The sequence below is a fragment of the Ammospiza nelsoni genome, chromosome 15 (genome assembly GCF_027579445.1).
Source record: "Ammospiza nelsoni isolate bAmmNel1 chromosome 15, bAmmNel1.pri, whole genome shotgun sequence".
Lineage (NCBI taxonomy): Eukaryota > Metazoa > Chordata > Aves > Passeriformes > Passerellidae > Ammospiza > Ammospiza nelsoni.
The window spans coordinates 15,928,605-15,951,792 of record NC_080647.1 but is presented as its reverse complement, the minus strand read 5'-3'; the positions used below and the strand labels follow the sequence as shown (position 1 = coordinate 15,951,792).

The following is a 23,188-nucleotide window of genomic DNA, read 5'->3' as shown; positions in this document are numbered from 1 at the left end:
GTCATCCTCCAGTGCCAGCACTGTCCTGTGCCCTGAGGCAGGGGTGACACTGCTGCTGGCGCTGGTGCTGCTGCTGCTTGCAGGAGTTTGGGGCTGTCCCTGCATGGTTCCCCTTCTCTCCATCAAGCTGCTCACACCATGGAGCCCCCATGGCTGCAGCACAGCCTGGCAGAGCTTTGCTGGCTCTCACAGTGGTGCCACATTTCCACCCTCACACGTGTCCCTGTGGCTCTGCCACTCATCTCTCCTCCAGAAGGCAGGGGAGGCCCATGCAGCCTGCAAAGCCTCAAAACTCCCACTGAGTACAAGAAAACCCCCTGCCTAAGAAAATAAATGTGTTCTGTGCTCTCCCTGAGCTACCCACAGCCAGGCAAATATGGGCACAGTTGGCTCCCACCATGGTTTTATCCTTTTAAAACACGTCCTTTCAGTCAGACCTGTCCTGGCACATCTGAATGTCATTAGATGGAGGAGAGAGATGCTCTCAGTCTGATTGCTGCTCTCTGACTTTAGCACTGCACCTCTGCATTGCACTTGTCATGCAAGGCACCCACAGCCCCAGTGGGATCATGCTGCTTCCACAGCAGCAGGGCTGGGAACGCTGTCCCCAGGCAGGGGCAGTGCTCAGGGCACCAAACCACCTGCCCCAGGTGCCCCCTGGCAGCACCAAACAACAGAAGAGAGGGGCAGCAGCTGCAGGCCCTGCCAGCTCCGTGCCCAGGGCAGTGACAGTGACCCAGACCAGCCTCTCTCTCTTGCATATGACAGAAGCACAGTTTGGCCTGTCTAGCTGAGTTTGGGAATCGTGGGTAAAGTTTCTGGGCAGTGTTTGCAGACACTCACTGAGGACTGACAACCTGGAGTGAGTTATAAAGGCTGAACCCAAAAGACATGAAAAAAGTGACAGGACAGAGGAGGAGCTGGGAGAATCCCCTGATTTGGAGCCACCTCAGGGGCTGCCATCAAGGCAGTGCCACAGCAGCAGTGCTAAGGACCTGAGAAAAGGCCCTGGGCAAGGCAGCCACAGGGTGTGCCTTGTGAAACAGCAAACACTGCCTCAGCACCGGGTCAGACATGGTCCAGCTGACTCTGTTCCCCTCACTGCATCCCAGCCCCAGGTGAAGCTTTCTCCTCATCCTCAAACAGACTGTCTGAGCTGTCAGAGAAGAAATCCTCCAGTTCCTCCTGCCTCATCCTGGCCTCCAGAGCAGTGATGCGCTGCTTGAGCTTCATCTGGGCATCGTTGTACTCGGTCAAGAGCCGGCCAAAGCGCGTGTGCAGCGTGTCCAGGCTTGAGGCCACCCTGTCCAGCCTCTCCTCCACGCTCTTCCCTTCTGTGCTTTCCTCTGCAGCTGACTCATCCAGCAGCCCTTCCTTCATCAGGATCTCCCTGCCACGCTCCTCCAAGATCCTTTTGGCATCAGGGTACTCTGTGACTGCTTCCATGAGATCTTCCTTGGACAGGCAGAAGAGATCAGAGTAGCCCAAGCTGATGATGTTGGCCGTGCGCCTGTTGCCCATCTTGCTGCCTTTGATGTTGAGGATGCTGATCTCACCAAAGCAGCCCCCTGCAGTGAGCAGAGCATACTGTGTGGTGCCATCCTCCCCCACCACGGCCAGCTTGCCCTCCTTGATGATGTACATCTCCTTCCCAATGTCCCCTTTCCGGCACACGAAATCCCCCGGGCTGAACACCTGAGGGCGAAGCTTCAGCACCAGCTCCACCAGCAGCCCCGCCTCGCAATTCTGGAAAATCCTCACCTTCTTCAGCGTCTCCAGGTGAACGTTGATGGCAATCTCTGCCCTTAACTTATCAGGGAGGTTCTTGAGGACCTCCCGTTCGTCCACCGCCTTCTTGTTGGTCCACAGGTAGTCGAACCACTTGATGACTTTGGTTTCCAGGTCCTTGCTCACCTTGCGGAACTGCATGTAGTGTTTGACGGCATCGATCCTGGCCTGGAACTCCGCCCTGGTGGCGTTCATGTTGGAGATCATGGAGCCCACGTTGCCCACGATGGTGGCGAAGATGAGGACGCCGATGAGGAAGTCGAAGATGACGAAGAGGTACTCTTCATCCCGCACGGGAGGAGGGGTCTCCCCAATGGTGGTCAGCGTCAGTGTGGACCAGTAGAGACAGTAGACGTACTCGCGGGTCAGAGAGCCGTACTCAGGCTCTGTGATGTTGGGGTACACCCAGCTGTCCTCCCCGAAGCCGATGGCCTTGGAGATGGCGTAGTAGATGCAGGCGTTCCAGTGGATGATGACCAGGATGTAGAGAACCAGGTTGCTGATGCGGAAGATGTTGGGGTGGCTGGTCCTGGTCTCGGTCCTGTCGAAGAACTCGAACATGCGGGAGAAGCGCAGCAGCCTGTTGAAACGCAGCTCGGGGCAGTGCAACCCCAGCCAAACATAGGCCAGGTCTGTGGGCACGATGGAGAGAACATCCAGCTTGAACTGCAGTGTGGGGATGTAGTTATCCCGCAGCTTCTTCAGGTCCTTGACCAGGAGGCCCTGTTCCAAGAACCCTGAAGAGAAGCAAATCACAGGATTATCTCGGCTGAGGTTTGATTTTTCTGCAGGTTTTGTGAGCACTTGGGCAATAGTCTATGGTATGCCATGGATTTGTGTGCATAAATACTCAGGGTCACCCAAATATTACCAGTTCCTGCTTTTCACAGGCATCTTTTATGAAAAATCCTTTCCTTAGGATTAATCCTTTCCTTAGGATTTTTCCTCCTGAGAGGCCTCAAGAACAAAATGTAAACATTATCTGCTACTGTGGAATGCAACAGGTGCATCTTTGATTGGCCCATGTTGGATGTTTGTAATTAATGACCAATCACAACCCAGCTAGCTCAGAGAGCCAGGCCACAAACCTTTGTTATCATTCTTTCCTATTCTATTCTTAGCTAGCCTTCTGATGAAACCTTTTCTTCTATTCTTTTAGTATAGTTTTAATATAATATATATCATAAAATAATAAATCAGCCTTCTGAAAAATGGAGTCAGATCCTCATCTCTTCCCCGGTCCAAAAACCCCTGTGAACACGGTCACACCTGCTCTACTCAGTTTGTTGTCACTCAAGGCCTTCATCTGGCAAAAGCCACCCAAAGATATAAGTCAGGGATTTAGTCTCTTGCCACGAAGAAAAAGAACACAAAGGTTTCCATCCTCCAGATCATTAATTATTGCAGTTCTGACAGAAAATGTAGAGCCAAGTGCTGCCTTCCGAGAACATTAAATTCTACCATTTTTCCATGCAGATAATTCATGAGCTGAACTGATGCAAAATCAGAGATACAGACCTTCAACTGTACCCGAATACTAATAGTAATGCAGGTAATTTTGTACAATTTTTCAAAGGTGAAGTTGAAAGCTGGCATGATTAATCTTTCATATTGAAACTTGCTCCATTTCTCAGATCTTCTAATTAGATTCTTTCTCTGGAGACTGTTTTATACTAGTGAACACCGAGGTAGGCAAAACCCTCCTTCTAATGGACCTGGGGATTGGGCCTGTCCCTTGCAGCTCATCTGCACTTGTAAGGGATTAAAGGAAAGCCAGGATGATGCTCCTCCTCACCTGTGTGCAGGCGGATCACTGTGTCCCCGAGGTAGAGAGCATCTGAGATGTAATCCAACACCAGCCACAGCACTAAATAGGTCTTCTGCAGGTCAGTGAAGCAAGCCCTGGTGGAGGAAGGTCATCAAACAGGGTGTGAGACCACAAATCCCCACATCTCTAACTATTACAGCTGAATGTTGGCTGATCCTGAGGCACCCAGCTCTGCAACAGAGCTTGGCCACTGGGTGCTCCTCTTCCAGGAATTAAAACTCTCTGCTCTGAAAAATCTGCCCTCCTTTGAAACCATCTCCCAAATGACCCTGAAACCAAGGCCCTTTCCATCTGGGCCAGAATTGACAGTGATGGGAAGGGTCTCTTTCCTTTCAGTGCCCAGCAGTGTCAGTTTGGTCCTGGCTGACCACAACCAGCAGGTGATCAGGAGGGTGACAGGAGGCAGGAACAACCTCCCAGCTCACCTGGCTACCAGCAGGCACCAGTTGTAGAGGACAGGAACTGCAATCACAGCCAGCCAGTGGTAATAGCGGTCCCCCGAAGGGTCCACCACAAAGAACAGCCATTTCCTCCTGGAAATGTGGAAAACAGGGTTGGAACAAAGCATGTGAGCCACATCCTTCATGCCTTGCAGCACGGTGTCTCCAGCAGAGCTGCAGCTTGGGGGCCAGCCTTGAGCCAGGACCATCCCAGCAGTGCCAGATGCCAGCAGTGCCAAATCCCAGCACTGTTCAGGTTCCTTTATCCCTAAAACTGAGCTGAGAATGCAGCAAAAGAGGAACCTGTGGGATGGTGAGGCGAAGCACATGGCCCACATGCCACAGCACCCCTGTGGCACAGCCAGGAACAGATGTATGGAAGGGGGGGATCAGAAAAGTTCTCCTGATGTACATGGCATTGCTTCTCCCAGGTGAGGCAGGGACCGGTGCCAGGCACATCTGAAGAGAAGAGTGATTGGAACAGGGAGCAAAGTGTGCTGCAGATCAGTGGTAGCACAGGAGGGCTGCCCAAGGCCCAGAGCAGTGTCCTGGGGGTAGCTGGCACGGCAGGGCTGCCTCCTGTGCCTCCTGCAGGCTGCACAGCCCGGCTCCAGCCTTTGAACTGCTCCCAAGTGTTTGATCCTGCTCGCCCTGCGACGCTGAGATAAGGAGTGTGTGCTCCACTTGCCAGATTCACCAGAGAGGCTGGGCAAGAGAAACTCTGTGGCTGGGTTGATAGGCTTGTAGCAGCCTGGTGGGGCAAAACACCCTCTCCCTCCTTCCCTCCTTCCCTGCTTTTGAACACAAAACTCCCTCCAGTGACAGGCAGAAAACCCAACCCACTTGCCAACAGATTCCCCATGCCCACCCCATTACTGTGGCAGCTTCAAAGGCAGCACCCCTGCTTGGAAGTCTCCTTTCCCTGGAGTACAGGCAGTGCCCAGAGTGTGGGCCCTGGCACTCAGCTCAAAGCCAGCCCCAGTCCCTCATGTTCACCCTCTGTGCACCCACAGATAAGTGGTGATCCAGCCTCCCCATAAAAAGGGCTTATTTTTAACCAGAAAGTGCAGCTTGAACAGTTGTTTTTTGAGAAAGGGGCTCTGCTCCCTGGGACAGACAGCAGTGCCACGGGGGAAGGACTCACCTGCAGCCAGCACCCACCACCACCAAAACCTCAGCAATGCTGTTCATTCATGGGGTTGGTAATTTCAGCTTTAAATCACCAGTGCTGCCATGACAGGAGGCCAGAATCACTGACTCTGGGCAGCAGGGCCACGGCTGGAAAAACAGCGTTAACCCAGGAGGAGGGAATAATCTGCCTCTTCCCAAAGGCTTTGGAGCCTGCCACAGCCATGAGCAGCTCATGTGTGGGATTACCAGACTTGGGGCTCTGCTTACTGTGGAAATGAGGGCCTAGAAAACCCCAGCAGTTCCCACTGGACCCCCAGAACCCCCAGGCACTGAGCAGCCCTTTCCCAGCACACCTCAGCTCCTCCTAGCCATGAACAAGCTCCCCTCAGTCTCACAGGGCAGAACAGCCTTTTCTTCCATTACTAGTAAAGACCCAGATACAAGGCTCAGATTATTTTTCTCCTACAGAAAACAATTATTTCTTGGTGTTTTAATTACCATGTATAATGGCAGGGTCCAGGGTAGGCTGTGAGCTTTGCCCTCTAATTAGCCAGCAGAAGAAAAGCCAGGTTATTGCTTCTCACCAGGAGTGTGAGCTGAGGAGATGAAAGGGCTGGATCTGAAAGAGCCTTTTCACAAAGCTGCTCTTTGTGGGGACACAGGCAGCAAACACATTCCCTTCATGCTGCAGATGATGAATGAGAGTGGCAAATCCCAGGTTGGTGGCTCCTGGGTGGGATGAAGTGGCTGCTGTGTGCAGTCCTGCATCCCTTGCCTTGTGTCCAGCCCCTCACATGCACAAGCTGCATCTTATTACAGACCCATGACTCCAAAAACAACCTTAGTGCGGGGCTGGTATGAATTGGGGAGGTCTGATGGGTATGGAGCAGGAGGGATGGTCCCCCAGGGCTGAGGGACAGGCCAGGTCTAAGATTTCCACAGTGACACTCCACCAGCTCCTGTGTGTCAGCAAAACAGCCCAGCAGAGCCAGGCTGGTGCCAAGATGGGGTGGAGAGAGCAGGAGGGACCCTTCCCACCACCCCACCCCAGTTCCTTCTTTCCCACCCGATCTCCACACACAGCTGATCCCCAGCCGAGGACGGCAGGGACCAGAGCAAAGGGACCCTACTTTTTGTTTAACTTCTCAGTCTCCTCATCCTCGAGCTCATCAGCAGCTCCTGCAGGCACTGTCAGGAGCTCATGGCCTTGGAATCGCTCCAGGAAGGGGTCTGGCCTCTGCTGCTCCTCGTGCAGGCTCTTGTTGGCCCAGTCCCTGAGCACCAGAACCAGCCGCACTATCCTGCACAGGGACACAGGCACACCAGGGGTTAACAACACACAGCAAGGACAGGGAAAGCTTCAACAGAGACATCAGGGGAGCTGCAGCTGGGGAGAAAACTCTCACAGCTCCCTCTCAAGTGTGGTGGTGTTCACAGGGGTCCCAGGAAGTGGGAAGAGAGGAGGATCTGACTCCGTGTTTCAGAAGGCTGATTTATTATTTTATGATATATATTATATTAAAAGAAAATTATATACTAAAACTATACTAAAGAATAGAATAAAGGATTTCATCAGAAGGCTTGAAAGGAATAGAAAAGAATGATAATAAAATCTTGCGACTGACCAGAGAGTCCGAGCCAGCTGACTGTGATTGGCCATTAATTAAAAACAACCACATGAGACCAATCACAGATGCACCTGTTGCATTCCACAGCAGCAGATAACCATTGTTTACATTTTGTTCCTGAGGCCTCTCAGCTTCTCAGGAGGAAAAATCCTAACAAAAGGATTTTTCATAAAAGGTGTCTGTGACACTCCAGCACTAGAATTTGTGGTTTACCCCTTTTAGTGATGATGTGGGACCAAAAATACACAAGCAGTAGAGACCACCCTGACAGAGTCCCACAACTTCTACCCCACTCCTGCTGTCACTCCCACAGGAATATGAGGGACCTGTGGGGCACTGAGGCAGAGGGAGGCTGCCTGCAGGGAAAGGAGCCTCTGAGCACACTGGGGTTGAAGCCATCCCACACCAAAACCCTCTCCAGGGGCACTGGGGCACCAAGGGCAGCATTCACAGATGCTCATCCCATGAATTCCATACAGCAGAAGGGGATTCTCACCCCACAGAAGGCCCCAGAACACAAAGGGCTCACCCCACCCCAGGGCACACACAAATACCTGGCCAAGGCTCCCTGGCCTTGGAAAGCATGGTCAGCCCTCTGCTCCCCCCCAGGCAGGCTGGCTCCTCTCTGCAGCTCTGAGCTGGTGCCATCCTGGGTTGAACAGGTCCTGCCATGGGGAAAAAGGAGATTATTGTAGTGGTGAACACCAGAATAATGGGTATTGGCTCCATGATTGTAGAAGGCTGGTTAAATGTTTTATTGAGTTATAATATATTAACACTATACTATATCATACTAAAAAGAAAAACCTGTGACCCTTACAGACAGTCACAACACAGTTTTGACCTAAATGGTTAATAAATTAAAACACTATCACCAAAGTCTAATTAAGAAATCCCTTTTGGTAAATAATCTCCATAACACATTCCACATGTGTCAAACAGCAGATGTAGCAAGTGAAGATAATAATTGTTTTTCTTCTCTCTGAGTTTTCCCACAGCCCCTCCCAGAAAATCCTGGTAAAGTCTGTGTCTCTCTGTTATGTGATACCACGGGGGACCACACCCACCCTGTGCCACCACACACACAGGCACACTGGAGGAAGCTGGCAGCAGAGATTGGGCACCACAGCCCTGCCCTGTGGTGGTGTTCACAGGGGTCCCAGGATGAGGGAAGAGATGAGAATATTGACTCCATGTTTCAGAAGGCTGATATTATATTATATTATATTATATTATATTATATTATATTATATTATATTATATTATATTATATTATATTATATTATATTATATTATATTATATTATATTATATTATATCATTAAAACTATACTGAAAGAACAGAAGAAAGGATTTCATCAGAAGGCTTGCAAGGAATAGAAAAAGAATAGAACGATAATAAAATCTTGTGGCTGACCAGAGAGTCTGAGCCAGCTGGCTGTGATTGGCCAGTAATTACAAACAACCACATGAGACCAATCCCAGATGCACCTGTTGCATTCCACAGCAGCAGATAATTGTTGTTTACATTTAGTTTATGAGGCCTCTCAGCTTCTCTGGAGAAAAAATCCCAGCAAAATGATTTTTTTTCATAAAATATGTCTGTGACAGTGCCCATGCCAGGCCTTTCCCTCCCCTGCCCAAAGCAGGGAGCTGCTGACCTGCTGGTGCCCTCCGTGCCACCCTGGGGCTGGTGGTTGGCTGGGGAGCTGTGCACACCATTGCTCCTGGCTGGCATCCTCAGGGAGAGGGGACCAGGGGCACACACCCTGCCCCAGGGACCTGCAACGAGCACAGAACAGCCACAGGAAACACAGGCAGGACACACCACAGGTTTGAACGCAGGAATCCAGCACAGCGTGGAAAGAGAGGGTCCCACACCATGGCAGGAGCCCACACCATGTTCCCCAGGCGTCCTGCAGGTTGTTTTGTTCTCCCCAAGAGATCCCACAGCTGCCTGGAGCCATGAGAGACACTCTCCTCATCATTCAGGCTCCTCATTCACTGCCAGAGGAACACCTCTGTTTCCTTCTCTTCCCTGGTTTCGCCCACCTCCCCTTTGCCTTTCCTGCTCTCGTTGCCCTCTGTTACCTGGCCTTGCCTGCCCCTCCGCTTCCCATTCCTTGCCTTGTGCTCTCCTCCTTTTCCCTGCCTCTCCCTTGCCTTGTCTTTCCCACTCCAACCCCTCTTTTACCCTGCTTGCTTTCCTCTCCCTTACCTTGCCTTTATTTGCCTTGTCCTTCCTACCCCTCCCTTGCCTTGCCTGCCTCCTCCTTTGCCTTGCTTTGGGTTGCTTGCCTGGCTTCTCTATGCTTTGCCTTCTCTTTCCTTTCCACCCCTTGTCTTGTCTTGCCTTGCCTCCCCTTGCCTTGCCTTTCCTTGCCTTGTCTCCTTTCCTTTCCTTTCCTTTGGCACTGGTGCCACCAGTGCCACCACCATCATTCACTTTCGAGCCTGGTGTCCCCCATATCCTGGAGCGCTGCCTCAGGCGGGCTGGCAGAGCTGGCTGGGTCACATCCCTGCCCCAGGAGCTCCCTCGGACTTTTCAAACACAAAGGCAGGGCAGGAGCAGTAGTGTACCAGCACTGTGACAGCGGGGACAGTGCCCACCCCGTGTGGCTGCCACCGCCCCGGTGCCCTGAGCAGCAAGGCACACTCTGAGGAGCTGGCAGCTGTGCCTGGGGATAAAAGGGGAGGAGAGAGATGTGCTGCTCAGGCATGTTCCATTTCCCTGTGCACGTGTTCCCTTCTCCCCCCAGCCATCAGCTCCTGGGGGGCAGGAGGGACTCCAGAGGGAGCCCACTGGAGATGCCAGCCCTGCTGAGCTGCTCTGTGTCCTGGAGATGCCAGCCCCGCTGAGCTGCTCTGTGTCCTGGAGATGCCAGCCATGCTGGAGTTCCCAGCCCTGCTGAGCTGCTCTGTGTCCCGGGTCACTGTGCAGCCAGGGACAGGCACAGCCAGCAGCCCCAGCTGGGCTCAGGTGCTGCCACACCAGGGGATGCACCTGGATTGCTGCCCAGGGTTCTGCTCCCACTCCCCTCCCAGCCCTGCCCTGGGGAAGGGCAAAATGGTGATTCTGTCCCTGCTTCAGAGGTGTGGCACAGCTACTGCTAGGATGGAAAACTGGGAAAAGCAGACACATTTAGCACACTCACATTCACTTACCTCTTTGCCTGCTGGCAGAGCAGGGGACCAAAATGCTGCTCTGGAGTCCCAGCAAGGAGAGCTGCAGAGTTTGAAGGTGATCATGAAGTGCACCTTTCACCAATTTCTGCCCTCTTGTTTCGCTCAGGAAGTCATTCTAGTGCCCAGTTAGCAAAAACTCTGCATCCCCAAGGCAGCCAGGAAGAGGTCAGCTTCTCTCCTCCCCCTCAGGATGTAACCATTAGCAGTGGCTGAGGATCCATCCCCGACAGGCACACGGAGTCCTGCACCTTGTGCAGGGCTGATCTGAAAGCACCGGCGCCTGGAGTCTCTTTTATCTTTGCTATCAAAGGTTTACCTTCTCCTTTCCCCTTCAAAGCCTTGAATTCCACTTGTTCTGATCTCCCTGAGCACCCACGCAGCAGGCAGTCCAAGGGAACAAACAGAATTTCCCAGCCTTGGCTGGGGCTGGGGCTCCTGGGCGAGCACCCAGCAGCACAGGATGTCCCCCTGCTCTTGTCCCCACATCACACACTCCAGGTGACAGCTCACCAGCAGCACTGGCAGCAATGTGCCCCCATTCCAATTCTCTGTTTGCTCCCTGCCTGCAGCTGCCTCCAAAAGGAACATGGGAGCTCCAGAGCTGCTCCCTCGAGCCCCATCATGCACAAACACTTTATTTGCTGTGCAGTTGTCGTGGCAGTGGCCCTTGGGGACACCCAGCCCTGCCACGTGTGCTGCCTTGGGACAAAGCAGCCAGGAGGAGGAAAGGAGGGGAAAAAAGGAAATAAAAGCATCACACTCCATCAGGGGCAGCATTAACCAGAAGCTTTCCTACTCGGGATTCTCCCTCAGCCAGGGCAGCTGAGACACCCATGAGCAGGTGACAGTCCTGCTGCCAAGGGAATGAACCTCACCTGCTCCCACTGACTGGACATCAGGACCAGACTCCACAGAAAACAAACACATCCAGAACACAAAGACTTTATTAAATATGCATTTTGGGGTCAGTGTTTCCAGATTTACACCAGCATTTGTGCCTTACATAGAAGTCATTTTCCACAACCTGCCCATGAGAACACATCCAGTTTGGCCACCTCTCCTCCAAACACCTTCCAGCCACACTTTGAAGGTGGTGTGCCTTCCCAAAGTCATCCTTAGAATAAACCCCAAACACAAGCTTCCTCCACAACACATTAACACCTCTCAAAGGAGAGAAAATAGACAATTTCCCTCATTTCCTGGCCCCAGTCATACCCCCTTACGCAGAATAGCTGTGCAAGGTCCCCTGGTGACCCTTCCACAGGACACCATCCAGCACATCCCCCTGCCATAGCACCCAGCACACCACCCTGGCTCTGGTGTGCAGTGAATCCCAGCACTGTCCCCAGCTCAGCAATCAGCCCCAGGCTCAGAGCTGCAATTTCCTGGGGACAGTTATTTATCAGTTATTCATCAGTCCCTGTCCAGCTGCCAGATTTGCAGTCACGGCCGCTTGGTGCGGTGTCAAGCAGAAAACACCCGAGCTCTGATGTCTGTAAATAAGCTATTGGGACATCTGGATGACATGTAGATCCAGCTATAATTAGGTACAGGTGACACAGAGAGGTCCTGTTAAGCCTTGCCAAAACCTGCCCCCAGGGCCTGCGTGCACACCTCCAGCAGATGTGCTGGATGAGCCACCAAAAACATCTCAAAGTCACCTCAGAATCAAGTGTTAATAAACTCTGGAGAAGGGAACAAACAGAAAAGCTGTTAAAGTGAGCTTGTTCACAGCTAAAGAGCATCTGGGTCAGGAATTTCCCTCACCCATGCTCTTGCACCATCTCTGAAGTTACAGCTTGGCAGCAAGACCTGGGAGAGACACTCCTCCACTCCCCTCTGCCAGGGGAGCCTAACAAATATCTATTTTCCCTGCCCTGTTTGGTGCTATTGCTGTTGCTCTGAGGTTTTATAATCCAGAGAGTCACCATGGGGACGTTTCCCATGTAAATCTCTCTGGGAAAGAGCTAAGCCCCTGGATAAGCCCAGATGTCAGCAAGGCTCTCCCATGTGAACATCTGCAAACCTGCTGTGGCTGCAGGGATGGAGCTCCTGGCCCCTGCCGCTCCACTCCTGCAAGGGGGTCTGTGGCACAGGAGACTGGCAGCACCTCCTCCAGCAAAGGAAGAAAAAGGAAGAAAAGGAAACCCAGCAGAAGTTTAGAAACACTCAGTGAGGAACAGACCACAGCAGTTAGCTGAGAACTTTATGAGGTCAGAGTTGAGATCTCCAAGGTGGGATGTGGCCAGACTGTGACTGTAACAGGACCCCACACCTACAAACACTCAGTTCCTCGGGTTTGCATCTCCTCTGGCAGCCTGAGGGCACCTGCACAGGACAGACACCTCCTGTGCCAGCCACCAGCTCTTCAGAGACCTCAGCTCTTCACAGCAGCTTCTCACACCCTCACTGTCACCAAGGCCTGAAGGACACACACTCTTGAGGGCCCACAGTGCAGAAAGCAGTCCTAGGCAAGAAAAAAGAGTTTCACTGCTGGCAAGTACATGAGAAATGCTCCTCTGCCTGCCCTCACCCACCCTGCCAGGTGAGCAGGGAAGGCTGGGCACGGGCTGTCATCTTCTGAGCCAGAGCCAGGTGTTGATGAGGCAAGCAGAGATCATCACAGAGTACACCAGGGCCTCCTTCTGCCTCCAGGCGTGGCACTGCTCCTCCAGCACACGCAGCCTCCCCGAGATCCTGGCCAGCTGCAAGGGAAGCACAGGAGCACTGTCACCTCCCATGTCAGCACCCATGGCACAGGAGGGAGGCACAGAGGGAGCTCTGCTCCTTCAGTGTAGGAGTGCCAGGGGTAGGATGGTCAGGATGGACAGAGATCTCTGAAGCCAGGGCTTGGAATTTGGGGTTTATTGCATTTATTGCAAAGGGCCTGGGTGCAGGGCCCTGCTGGGAGCTGCCAAACACAGCTCAGAGCAGGCCCAAAGAGGGAGAGAGAGGTAAAGAGAAAGAAGGCAAGAGAGTGGTGAAGAGGATAAGAGAGCAAAAGAGTAAAAGAGAGAGAAGTTCCCATTCCAATACCGTAAGTCTTCTTCTGTGCTGATTATTCTAATTCTCACTAGCCAATCTAACACAAAATACAAATCCTACAGCATTTCCATACAGCCTATAAGAATCACTACATTACCATACTGTGTTATATTTTAAACCCTAAAAACTCCTCTTTGGGCCCCTTCTGCCAAGCTGGCAGGGTCTGCTCTGACCCTTGGGCCTGTCTGCAAGCAGAGGGTGTTGTTCCATCAAAAGGGGATTACCTTCAGCTGGCCACACCATTGTTTTCCAGTTGTTCAGTAACTGAGGGATCTCAAAGCTTGCTTTCATTTCCATCTTGCTTATAGTTTTCATATTCTCAGAATTTTTTGCCAGGCAATCACATTTATAAGGCTTTCCTGTTCCATCTTCCCCAACACTTCAGGTCCTCCTTCTCTAAAGCAGAAGCCACCTTTGTGAGGGAGGAGTGTCAGCAGCACCTCGGGTCTGCAGCGGGTGCTTCAGGAGGATTCTTCCCTTCAGAGAGCATCTGAGCCCTCTCAGTGCCACCAGAGGGGTCTGGCTGGGTCCTGCAGCCCCTCGGGGTAGGAGCTCCATGGATAACACACATGTAGGCAGGACCAATCTGACAGCACTAGCCCACCAGGACTGAGCAGCTGTCCCAGCAGCCTCCTCACCCATCCCCTGTGGCTTTCCCAGCAAACAGCACTTGCAGCCCTTTGGCCCATCTCACCTGCCTTCTCATTGCTGCCACCTCGGTCACCCCCGCCTCCTCCGAGGTGCTCTCTGCAGCTGGCACGGGCTCCTGGGAGCTGGGGAAGGAAAGCAGAGATGCAGGGGGGCCAGAACTGCTCGAGGGGTGCAGCTGACCCCCACAAATGCAGCGCTGCCCCAGGGAGCTGAGCCATGCAGTGTCACTGTGGTATTTTCTGAAAAATCCCATCACCAGGATTTCTTCTCCTGGGAAGCTGAGAGGCCTCAGAAAAGAATGAAAACAATAATTACCTAATTGCTTGGGAATGTGGTCTGGAGATGGTTTCCCAACAGGTGCAGCTTTGATTGGTTCCATTAATTAAAAACAATGTGAATTGTTTTAAATTAAATACAAATCACAGCCAGCTGTGTCAGACTCTGAGGAGTCAGTCACAAGCTTTCATTATCATTCTTTTCTAGCCTTCTGATGTATCCTTTTCTTTCTTTAGTATAGTTTAACATTTCTAATATAATAAATAATATAGATAATGTAATATAATGTAATATAATTTATATGTAATATATAATATATATTACATGTAATGCATAATATATAATAGAGTATAATATATAATATACATATTATATAATATATATTATAATATATAATTAATATAATATATAATGTATTTTAATATATTATATATTCTAGAATAGAATAATATATAATAATATATAATATTATATACTATAATATCATATATCAGCCTTCTGAGAACATGCAGTCAAATTCTCACCTCTCACCTCATCCTGGGGACCCTCACAACACCACAGTGCAGGGAATGTGTGCCCAGGCTGTGCTGCACCAGGAGAAGGCAAAGAGCCCCTGCACAGCATGCACTCATCTCTCCTGAACCCCCCCATGCACATTGGTACCCCTCCAGCATGCACCCAAAGGGGACAGACAGACAGACAGCACGTGCCAGGACAGGTAACAGGAAACACAGGCTTGTATTTCTTTAGAGGTGCAACAGAGAGAAAACATTTCTACTAAGCATCCACCCTCTGTAGTGCCAGGAATTCACTGAGGGCTGGGTAAAACATCTTTAGGGCCAGCCAGGTAAGCAGGTGTGACAGGACAGTGCTGGAATGGAGGGGTGATCCTGTCTGCATCTGCCACCAGCTGGAGGGAACTATCACTTTTTGCTCTTGTAGCACATTTTATCTGCAATTTGAAACATAAACAAGCAACCCAAATGTTCAGCACTTTCTTCCCTCCCTGGAAACCCAGGGAATGAGCTGCTGCCCTGGCAGAGGCAGCACAGACCACTGATGTCCAGGGCAGCCCCTGGAGGCACAGTCTCACTGCAGGGTCCACACCACTGAATCACAAAATAAAGCAGATCTACAGTGAGAAAAATATAAATTCCTGTCATCCTAGGCTAGCCCAAAGCCAGCTATTCTATCACCAATAACTCACATAGGCACTTACTGATGCCCTGGGGGTTACCAAGCCCCTAACCCCACTCGTTGGAGCCCTCCCTGGGGAGGAAAGGGTGTTTATCTCTGCCACATGATGCTGATCTCACTGAAGACAACCCCGAGATTCACTGAATCCCTGTCTGAAACTCCATTTGTGAGATAATACCTGCACAAAATGTAGCTGCAGTGTAAAATGACAGCCACAACAGAAAGAAAATGCAATTTTCCCCAGTAGAGAAGCATGAAAAAAGGACACATCCTGCAGCTTTTCACTCAAAATCCCAGTTGATACAGGTAGACACCCTTTAAAGTGGAGACTGGAAATTGCCTTCTGGTGACTCATACCCTTCAAGAGGTCACTGTCAGCCAGATATTCCAGGCTCTGTCTGAGACCAGACTTTGCTAAAATTTCAGGACAAACAAGTCAGCACAGTCCTTTCGGGTTTTTTACTGTTGCACAGGGGTACAAAGCTGTCATACTGAGGGGATGTTTGTATCTGAAGGGATGTAAAGCACTAAGAAGAGGTGTTTGAAGGTGGCTGCTTCCAAAGGGAGATCAGTGCCTGGGGAGAAGCCCCAGAGTGACCCCAGTGCATCACAGCAGCTCTGCAGGCTACCATGGCCTGCATGCCCTGCACTGCCACAGGGAGGAGGGAGAAGGTCCTTTGCAGCCACTAACCAGATCTCTTGGCCATTAAGAAATTAAAATGATGTTCGAAGACAGCCTCAGCCTCCAGTTTTTAAGAGCAGAGACATCACTGGATCCTCAACAAGCAGCAGGCAGCTGGGGAGGGAAGGCAGGATGTGCCCTCATGATGGATGTGATGATGGATGCTGCTTCTCCTCCCTTTCTGCCTGGAGGCTTTGCTCAAGGAGAATGAGGAGTATTTAGCTGCTCCTGCAGGTGCTCAGCAGCCTCAGAGCAGTGGGGACACCTTAAGGCTGCAAGGACATCTTTGAGCAAAGAGAATTCACTGCAGGTGCACAGGTGAGGGTGGTGGAGATGGTTCCTCCAGCACATCTGGAGGGACTGAGGGCACTGCACACCTGCTCCAGGGACACCACAGCCTGGCCAGGGCACTGGCTGTGGGGTGAGTTCATGGAAAGGCTGATTAAGAGTGACCAAGGCACAGCCAAAGATGTGTCTTGTCTCAGGGACAGCCCCTGGGTCAGGCCATCTGCTCTGGATTTCATTCCCTTCATACAACCCTCTTCAACAAGCTGCAAAATCACACAGAAAAATTTATCTTTGCTTAGCAGCAACCCCCCAGCAATGGCAGAGCAGCACAGGGCACTCAGGTGCCCAGGACTGGTGTTAAGCTGAGCAGCAGACTCAAGGCTGGGTTAGTGAGGCTCGCCCAGGCCTGGCACCCAGAGCTGGCACAGTGAGAGAGGCAGCCCAAGGCAGCCATGCAGGAGCATCCTGCAGCCCAGAGCTCACAGAGCTCGTGCCCCAGCAAGGCCCAGCCCACTCCCTGCAGGGTGACACAGAGCTGGCTCAGGACACGTCACCTGCACGGCCTTGGGTCCCACAGAGAGTCCTGGACATGGTGGAACAGCACCTGGCCCAGCAGGTACATGGTCTGGAAGATGTTCTGCATGGAGTAGATCCTGCCTGCCTCTGTGCAGAGGGGCAGTGGGGCACTGGGAGCAGGCAGGGCACAGGAGCCTGGCCTGGGTGCACACAGAATCATTCCTGTTACTCCCTGTCTCACACAGCCTGGCATGAGGCACTGCCCCTCATCCCTCCAGCAGCTCCAAATCTCTGGGCAATGCCACTGGCACCCAGATGGCATCACTGGGAGAACCCTCTCCAGCAGCCCCCAGGCTCAGAGGGACACCTGATTGCTCCAAAGCCAAGCACAGCTGTGTGCCATGCTGCTCTCCTGCCACCCAGGGCAGCTCTGGCCTTCAAGGGGGACAGCAGTCCCTGCTCCAGGACCAGCTCAGAGACAAATTCCCCACTGCAGAGACTCTGGGGAACAACACAGCTGCCTTCACAGCTGCCCACCACAAACATCCCTGGCAGCAAAGGCCACGTTCCTCTCTCATCCATGGATGAGCAGGACCTGCCAGGCACTGCACTGCTCTGATTTAGATCCCCCCTGTCCCTCCCAGAACACCAAAACAGCTCCAAAACAGCCCAGTGAGAGCAGATGCTGCTCCCCACCCACCCTGGGTGCTCTGGGCCCCTGCTCACCCCTCGTGGTGCTGTCCTGGGCTGTGCAAGGCCAGCTGGGCACTGTCACTCGGGATCCTGTCCCTCCGTGTCCTGCTGCTGTGGTGGCCCTGTGGGAATGGAAGAGAACCACGTCAGCACAGGGCTGAGTGCCCTGGGTGGGCTGCAGGGGCCCATCAACACAGGGAGAGCACTCAGGGGAGCTCTGCAGGAGCCCCAGGCTGGTGATGCTGCTGCAGGTGGGGAGATGTGCCCAGAGCAGACAGAGGGTCCCCAGCAGGAGCCTGCTGAGCTGAGCTCTAGCCAGATCCAAAACCCTGAACCTAACCCACCCAGGATCAGCTCTCCAATTTCTCCAATTTCAGATCCAAAATCCTGAACCTAACCCACCCAGGATCAGCTCTCCAATTTCTCCAATTTCAGATCAAAAACCCTGAACCTAACCCACCCAGGATCAGCTCTCCAATTTCTCCAATTTCAGATCCAAAATCCTGAACCTAACCCACCCAGGATCAGCTCTCCAATTTCTCCAATTTCAGATCAAAAACCCTGAACCTAACCCACCCAGGATCAGCTCTCCAATTTCTCCAATTTCAGATCAAAAACCCTGAACCTAACCCACCCAGGATCAGCTCTCCAATTTCTCCAATTTCAGATCAAAAACCCTGAACCTAACCCACCCAGGATCAGCTCTCCAATTTCAGATCAAAAATCCTGAACCTAACCCACCCAGGATCAGCTCTCCAACTTCAGATCAAAAACCCTGAACCTAACCCACCCAGGATCAGCTCTCCAATTTCAGGGAGTTTGAAGCACTTGAGGAGGCAGACCAGCAGCTCCAGCAGCCAAATCAAGTCTTTGCCTGCCCATGCCTGGGACCTCTCTTTGAAAGGTTCTCACACAAGGCTAAAATCTGCTTTTGGCTCTGACCCCAGAACCCTTTACACTGCTGTAATGAACCAGCTCTGCCACATACTTCATCAAGGAGGAAAACAGGACTTAAAAAGCAGCAGCAGCAGCAGCCAGTGGTGGGACTGCAGCTACCTTAGCCTGCCCCCTGCCCACAAAATGCAGCAGGAGATGTGATCAAGGTCCCACAGCACACAGGTGTGCACTGACTCTGGGGCAGAAAGAGACCCCACCATCCCCACCCCCTCACTCTAGGGCCTCCTGGAGGATGAATCCTGCCTTGGGGTGGTAACAGCTATCTGGAGAACCCCGAATTTGGGATTGCTCCCCTTCCCCACCCCAGCACCCCTCCCTGACCCCACGGTACCGCTCGCTTGCGTCGCTGGGCGCTGGCTCTGCTGGCTGGGGGCAGGAAAAGGACGTCCCCACAGGGCTCTGGGGACACATGCACCACCACAGAGGGCACCTTCCTTGGCTGGGTCAGCAGCACTGGCCTCAAACCCGTGTCTGGTACCTCTGCAGGAAGGAGAGAGGGAAGAATTACACCAACCTGAACGGCCTCAGGAGAGGGAAGAGAGATGCACACACAAGCAGAGTCAAGCCTGTGGTTAGTGCCAGATGAACACCATGCCCTGGGCTTTTTGGGCAGCCCAGAGAGGCAGAGCCACTGCTTCAGGACAGCAAGGTTTCAGAGCTATTTGTCAAAGACAGGGCCAAACATCCTACATCCTGCATCCCAAAGCAGGGACCTTCCCAAAGGCCAAGAGGGAACTGCAGGAGACATGGAGGGAGATGCTGCCACATTTTGCTCCTCACCTGTTGGAATTAAGGTGTAGGGGGATAGAATATAAGTAAATAAAAGTACTCTAGAAAGTAATCTTACCCCCTAAAGAGTTGCAGCTGGATTAATTATTAAAGATTAGGAGCAGGCCTGATGTTAACAGGCCACACCTGTAGCAAATAAGAAGAGTGTTATAAAAGAGAGGAATTGGGGGGGATCTGGAGTCAGTTGGCTGCTGTGAGGATGAGGAAGAGTCAGTGTCTAGAGGAGCTGCCTACAAGAAATATCAAGGAGGTATGAAACTAGCAATATGGAACCCTTGCAATGTAATGACAATAGAACTCTTGCAATATAATGACAACATTAAGGCTCCTCCAAACCTCTGCTGGTGACATTTTCCCATTTCTTCCCAAACCATCCAGCGTCCTGCTCTGCACTATCTGCCCCCATCCTCTCCTCTAGCAAAGCACACAAAAAGGGGGTTTATAAAAGGGTTCTACTCCCTAGGATGTTTACCCCACCCCAAAAGACAACCCAGGGCTTTACCTGCCAGAGAAATCCTCTCAGGGATGTACATCCTAAAGGACGCAGGGACATCCTCTGCCACTGTGTCCCTGTCCCCAGGGCTGCAGCTCTCTGCCACCTTCAGCCTGGGGGGAACCTGCATCCTCTGGTTGATGGCCTCTGTGAAGAGCAGGTCACAGCGCGCCCGGTGCAGGTCCAGTCCCCAAAGCGGCCACATCTGGGGGTGAAACAGGAGAGATTACAAGGGACTGACCACTGGAAAGTCACAGCTGGAATAATTACCAAAGAACAGCCTTGTCCTGAATGGGCCACAGCTGTGAATAATGAAGGTAAGGGTGATAAAAGGATGGGTTGGGTGGTTAGGCAGAGCCTGGAGGAAGAGGATCCTGAGGAAGAAGGAATAATCCAGAGAGATACAAAGAAGAATGAAACAAGGAAAAGAGTTGCTGCTACAAAAGATCTGCTGTGAGGTCAGTCTGGGTCTCATAAAATTAGAGCCTGCAGCCACAGTCAAACAAGGTAAAAGCCTCTGGTCATACCAAGGAAACATTTGCAGTCATACTCCAGCAGGAACAGCCAGCAGAGTCTGTCAGAGAAGCCAACAGCAGGAGTTTGCTGTAGTCACTCAGGATGGCTGAGCTGTGAAGAAGAATAAAGAGGGCCCCTTTTCATGTTGTTTAAATGAGAGTCTGTGCCTTGGCTCGTTTCTACCCCTAAGGAGAGGTCTGCTCCATCACACATCTTTGGAGATGTCCTCAGGTGTCCTGGGGTTTCATACAGAGGGAAAGAAAGCTGCGAAGTGGCAACAGGAGCAGCACTTCTGAAAGTGACAACAGAGACAGCTCTTCCTACACCTGCACAGGGACAACACAACATGCTGTAAGACAGCTGAAACACAGGCAGAAACAGCCAAAAGACAGACCCTGCAGGAGTGGCCTGGGACAAGGGGATGTCCCACAGGGACAAGGCTGCAGGTGTCCTGAGAGCCATGGATGAGCTTAGCACCCACTGTCTCAACTGACAGCAAGGACAGGGCTCAGCACACAGCTCAGTGCTAGTGGAAAAAATTATCTTCCATCCAGAAGTAATGTTTTCTGGAGGGCTGGGATCAGTGTGCCCAAAAAGGTCCTTCTTTGCTTCTAGAAAAAATTCTCCACCCTAAGAGGGCACTTTGGACTCCCTCACCTTCCCCAGCCCCCTGCAACCCTTTAGGAAATCCCTGGGGAAGGACCATGGGACCTGTCCCCTGCAGCTGCCAGGCCTTGACACTCTGAGTACAGGAGGGTGGCAGAACCAGCTCTGCACTGCCACAACCAGCACTTCCAGTGATCACTCACCTCGTGCTGCTCCCTCCTCCTCTGCCATTAAAAACCTTTTAATTTCCCAGAGATTTGCCCAGCAGCAGCAGTGGTGATTCCCTGCTTGCAGACAGAATCCCTGTCCTGTGTTGGGTCTGTCCTGGAGGCACTGTGGGGACACAGAGGGGCCCCACACCATTCCCACCACCTTGCCCAGCCCCAACCCAGGGGTCTCATCACACACACACACACACACACACACTCCCAAAACTCCAAAGAAACTGTTTTTTCTTCTCCCAAAACCCCAAAGAAACTGGATTTTTGCAGGCACCCCCTACTCAGAAACAGGAGAGTAACTCCTGGAATGGTCCCAGATGTGTCAGCCCAACAGGAGGAACCTGCCTCCGACCCCAGGCAGGGTAGAGAGCCTTGGAGAGCACCAGGATTCCCTTTCACATCTGTGGTGCTGCAGAGGAGCCTGTGCTGCTTTCCCAGCATGTTCTCCGGGAAACCAGCTTATATTAATAACAGTAAATCTGGAGAGGGCAGAGCTGTTCATTTTCTAATCACCTGTGAAACCACTGCAGCTCCCAAGGAACAGAGGGATGGGAGGGGGTGAGAAGCAGGCTCTGAGACTGAGCTATTAAGAAAGGAGGAAAAAAAATCAGCTGTCAAAACGCATAAAAACAAAATGCTTAAGTGGCTGGATTTCCTCCTTTAACTTTCTTTAGGGCTTTTTCGAGCTCTTGCCAAGCACCCCCCACTCTCCTGGAGAGGCTCAGCTCTGCTTTGGCACTTCTCCTTGGATTTGCAGCGACAGGGAATTTCCGGCTCACTAAACCAGAGTGGCTTTAAGTCCTGCAAGCCAGGAAAACCTGCCCTGGGGAGGGAAACTCCACAACCTCCCTCTCTGTGTCCCTCTCCAGCCCAGGACACCCCAAACGAGGCAGGCCTGGTGCAGCACACCCCGTTCAGGGTGAGGAGCTGGAGGGGGCAGTGGGATTGCTCCCAGCTCTGCCCTGCGGCTCGGGGGCACCCCTGTGTCACGGACATCTTTTATGAAAAACCTTTTCTTTAGGATTTTTCCTCCTGAGAAGCTGAGAGGCTTCAGGAACAAAATGTAAACAATGATTATCTGCTGCTGTGGAATGCAACAGGTGCATCTGTGATTGGTCTCATGTGGTTGTTTCTAATTAATGGCCAATCACAGTCAGCTGGCTTGGACTCTCTGTTCGAGCCACAAGCTTTTGTTATCATTCTTTCTTTTTCTCTTCTTAGCTAGCCTTCTGATGAAATCCTTTCTTCTATTCTTTTAGTACAGTTTTAATATAATATATATCATAAAATAATAAATCAAGCCTTCTGAAACATGGAGTCAAATCCTCATCTATTCCCTCATCCTAAAACCCCCGTGAACACGGTCACACCCCTGACACGGCAGGGCTCTCGTCTGGCTCGGGGTGAGCCCTCTGCCCCGGCATGGCTCCGGGGACACACACAGCACAGGGGGGTCCCTCGCCCTCCCGGCCCTGGGGACATCCCGGCCCTGGCGCGGGGTGGCTGTAGCGGCCCGCAGAGCCCCGTGGGAGCGGACAAGGGGACACTGCGGACCGGGGAGGGACACGGGACACTTACTGTGTAGCGCACACCGCCGCGACTTGTCGGACCTGTAAACAGCCGGGACGGGATGGGGCGGTGCCAGTGGGGGCAGCCCGGCCCCCTGGTAATGAGCTCGGCCTCCGGTATCCAACCCGGCCCCCGGTATCCAGCCCGGCCCCGGTAATGAGCTCAGCCCCCGGTAATGAGCCCGGCCCCCGCGGTGTCCAGCCCTGCCCCCGGTGTCCCGCCGCTACCCCCCTCGCTTAAAGCCGCAGCCGGTGGTTAACGCGTTGCGACTCATGCTGGTGCCACCTCCCCCGGGAGCCCTCCTGTCCCCAGCCCTGCGCAGAACACAGGGATTGCTGTCGCCAGGACCTTCCCCATGTCCCCAGCCCCGCTCCCCGCAGTCCCCGCAGCCCCCGGGCCAGCAAAGCCCCGGGCCGCCCCGTGCCGGAGCTTATCTCTGCCCTCCGCAGCGATAAATGATCCCCTCGGGATTAACGGCACTTTTAAACACTTTCTGAATGCGGACAGGGTCCAGGACCTGACCGTAAAATCTGGGTTTGAAAGGACTTAAATTAAATCCCCCGCTGCCCTAGTCTTGCTATTTAAAGGGGATTATCTAAGGGGTTTAGGAGCGCACAGAGGACGGCAGGACAACCTGTGCACCTCAATCCCCTCAAAGACCCTCAGAAAACCTTTCTGCATCTCACCTG

General features: G+C 52.4%; 2 protein-coding genes across 2 annotated transcripts; both read right to left on the bottom strand.

The window, feature by feature from the left end:
- Positions 1 to 1,098: 1,098 nt before the first annotated feature.
- LOC132080170 (cyclic nucleotide-gated olfactory channel-like) lies at positions 1,099 to 10,063 on the bottom strand. The gene is given in 8 exon segments (XM_059483199.1): positions 1,099 to 2,525; positions 3,584 to 3,690; positions 4,042 to 4,149; positions 6,318 to 6,488; positions 7,370 to 7,480; positions 8,476 to 8,596; positions 9,980 to 10,012; positions 10,015 to 10,063. Coding segments are annotated over 8 exon segments (2,127 nt in total).
- Positions 10,064 to 10,926: 863 nt separating this feature from the next.
- On the bottom strand, positions 10,927 to 22,547 carry LOC132080171 (mitochondrial fission factor homolog A-like). Its single transcript, XM_059483200.1, has 8 exons — positions 22,509 to 22,547; positions 20,115 to 20,214; positions 19,597 to 19,792; positions 18,637 to 18,785; positions 17,382 to 17,470; positions 16,694 to 16,855; positions 13,740 to 13,818; positions 10,927 to 12,705 (listed from the first exon to the last, which is right to left on the bottom strand). The coding sequence occupies exons 2-8, from the start codon at positions 20,133 to 20,135 to the stop codon at positions 12,574 to 12,576; spliced, it is 828 nt and encodes a 275-aa protein (XP_059339183.1). The 5' UTR covers positions 20,136 to 20,214; positions 22,509 to 22,547; the 3' UTR covers positions 10,927 to 12,573.
- Between the last annotated feature and the right edge of the window lie 641 nt (positions 22,548 to 23,188).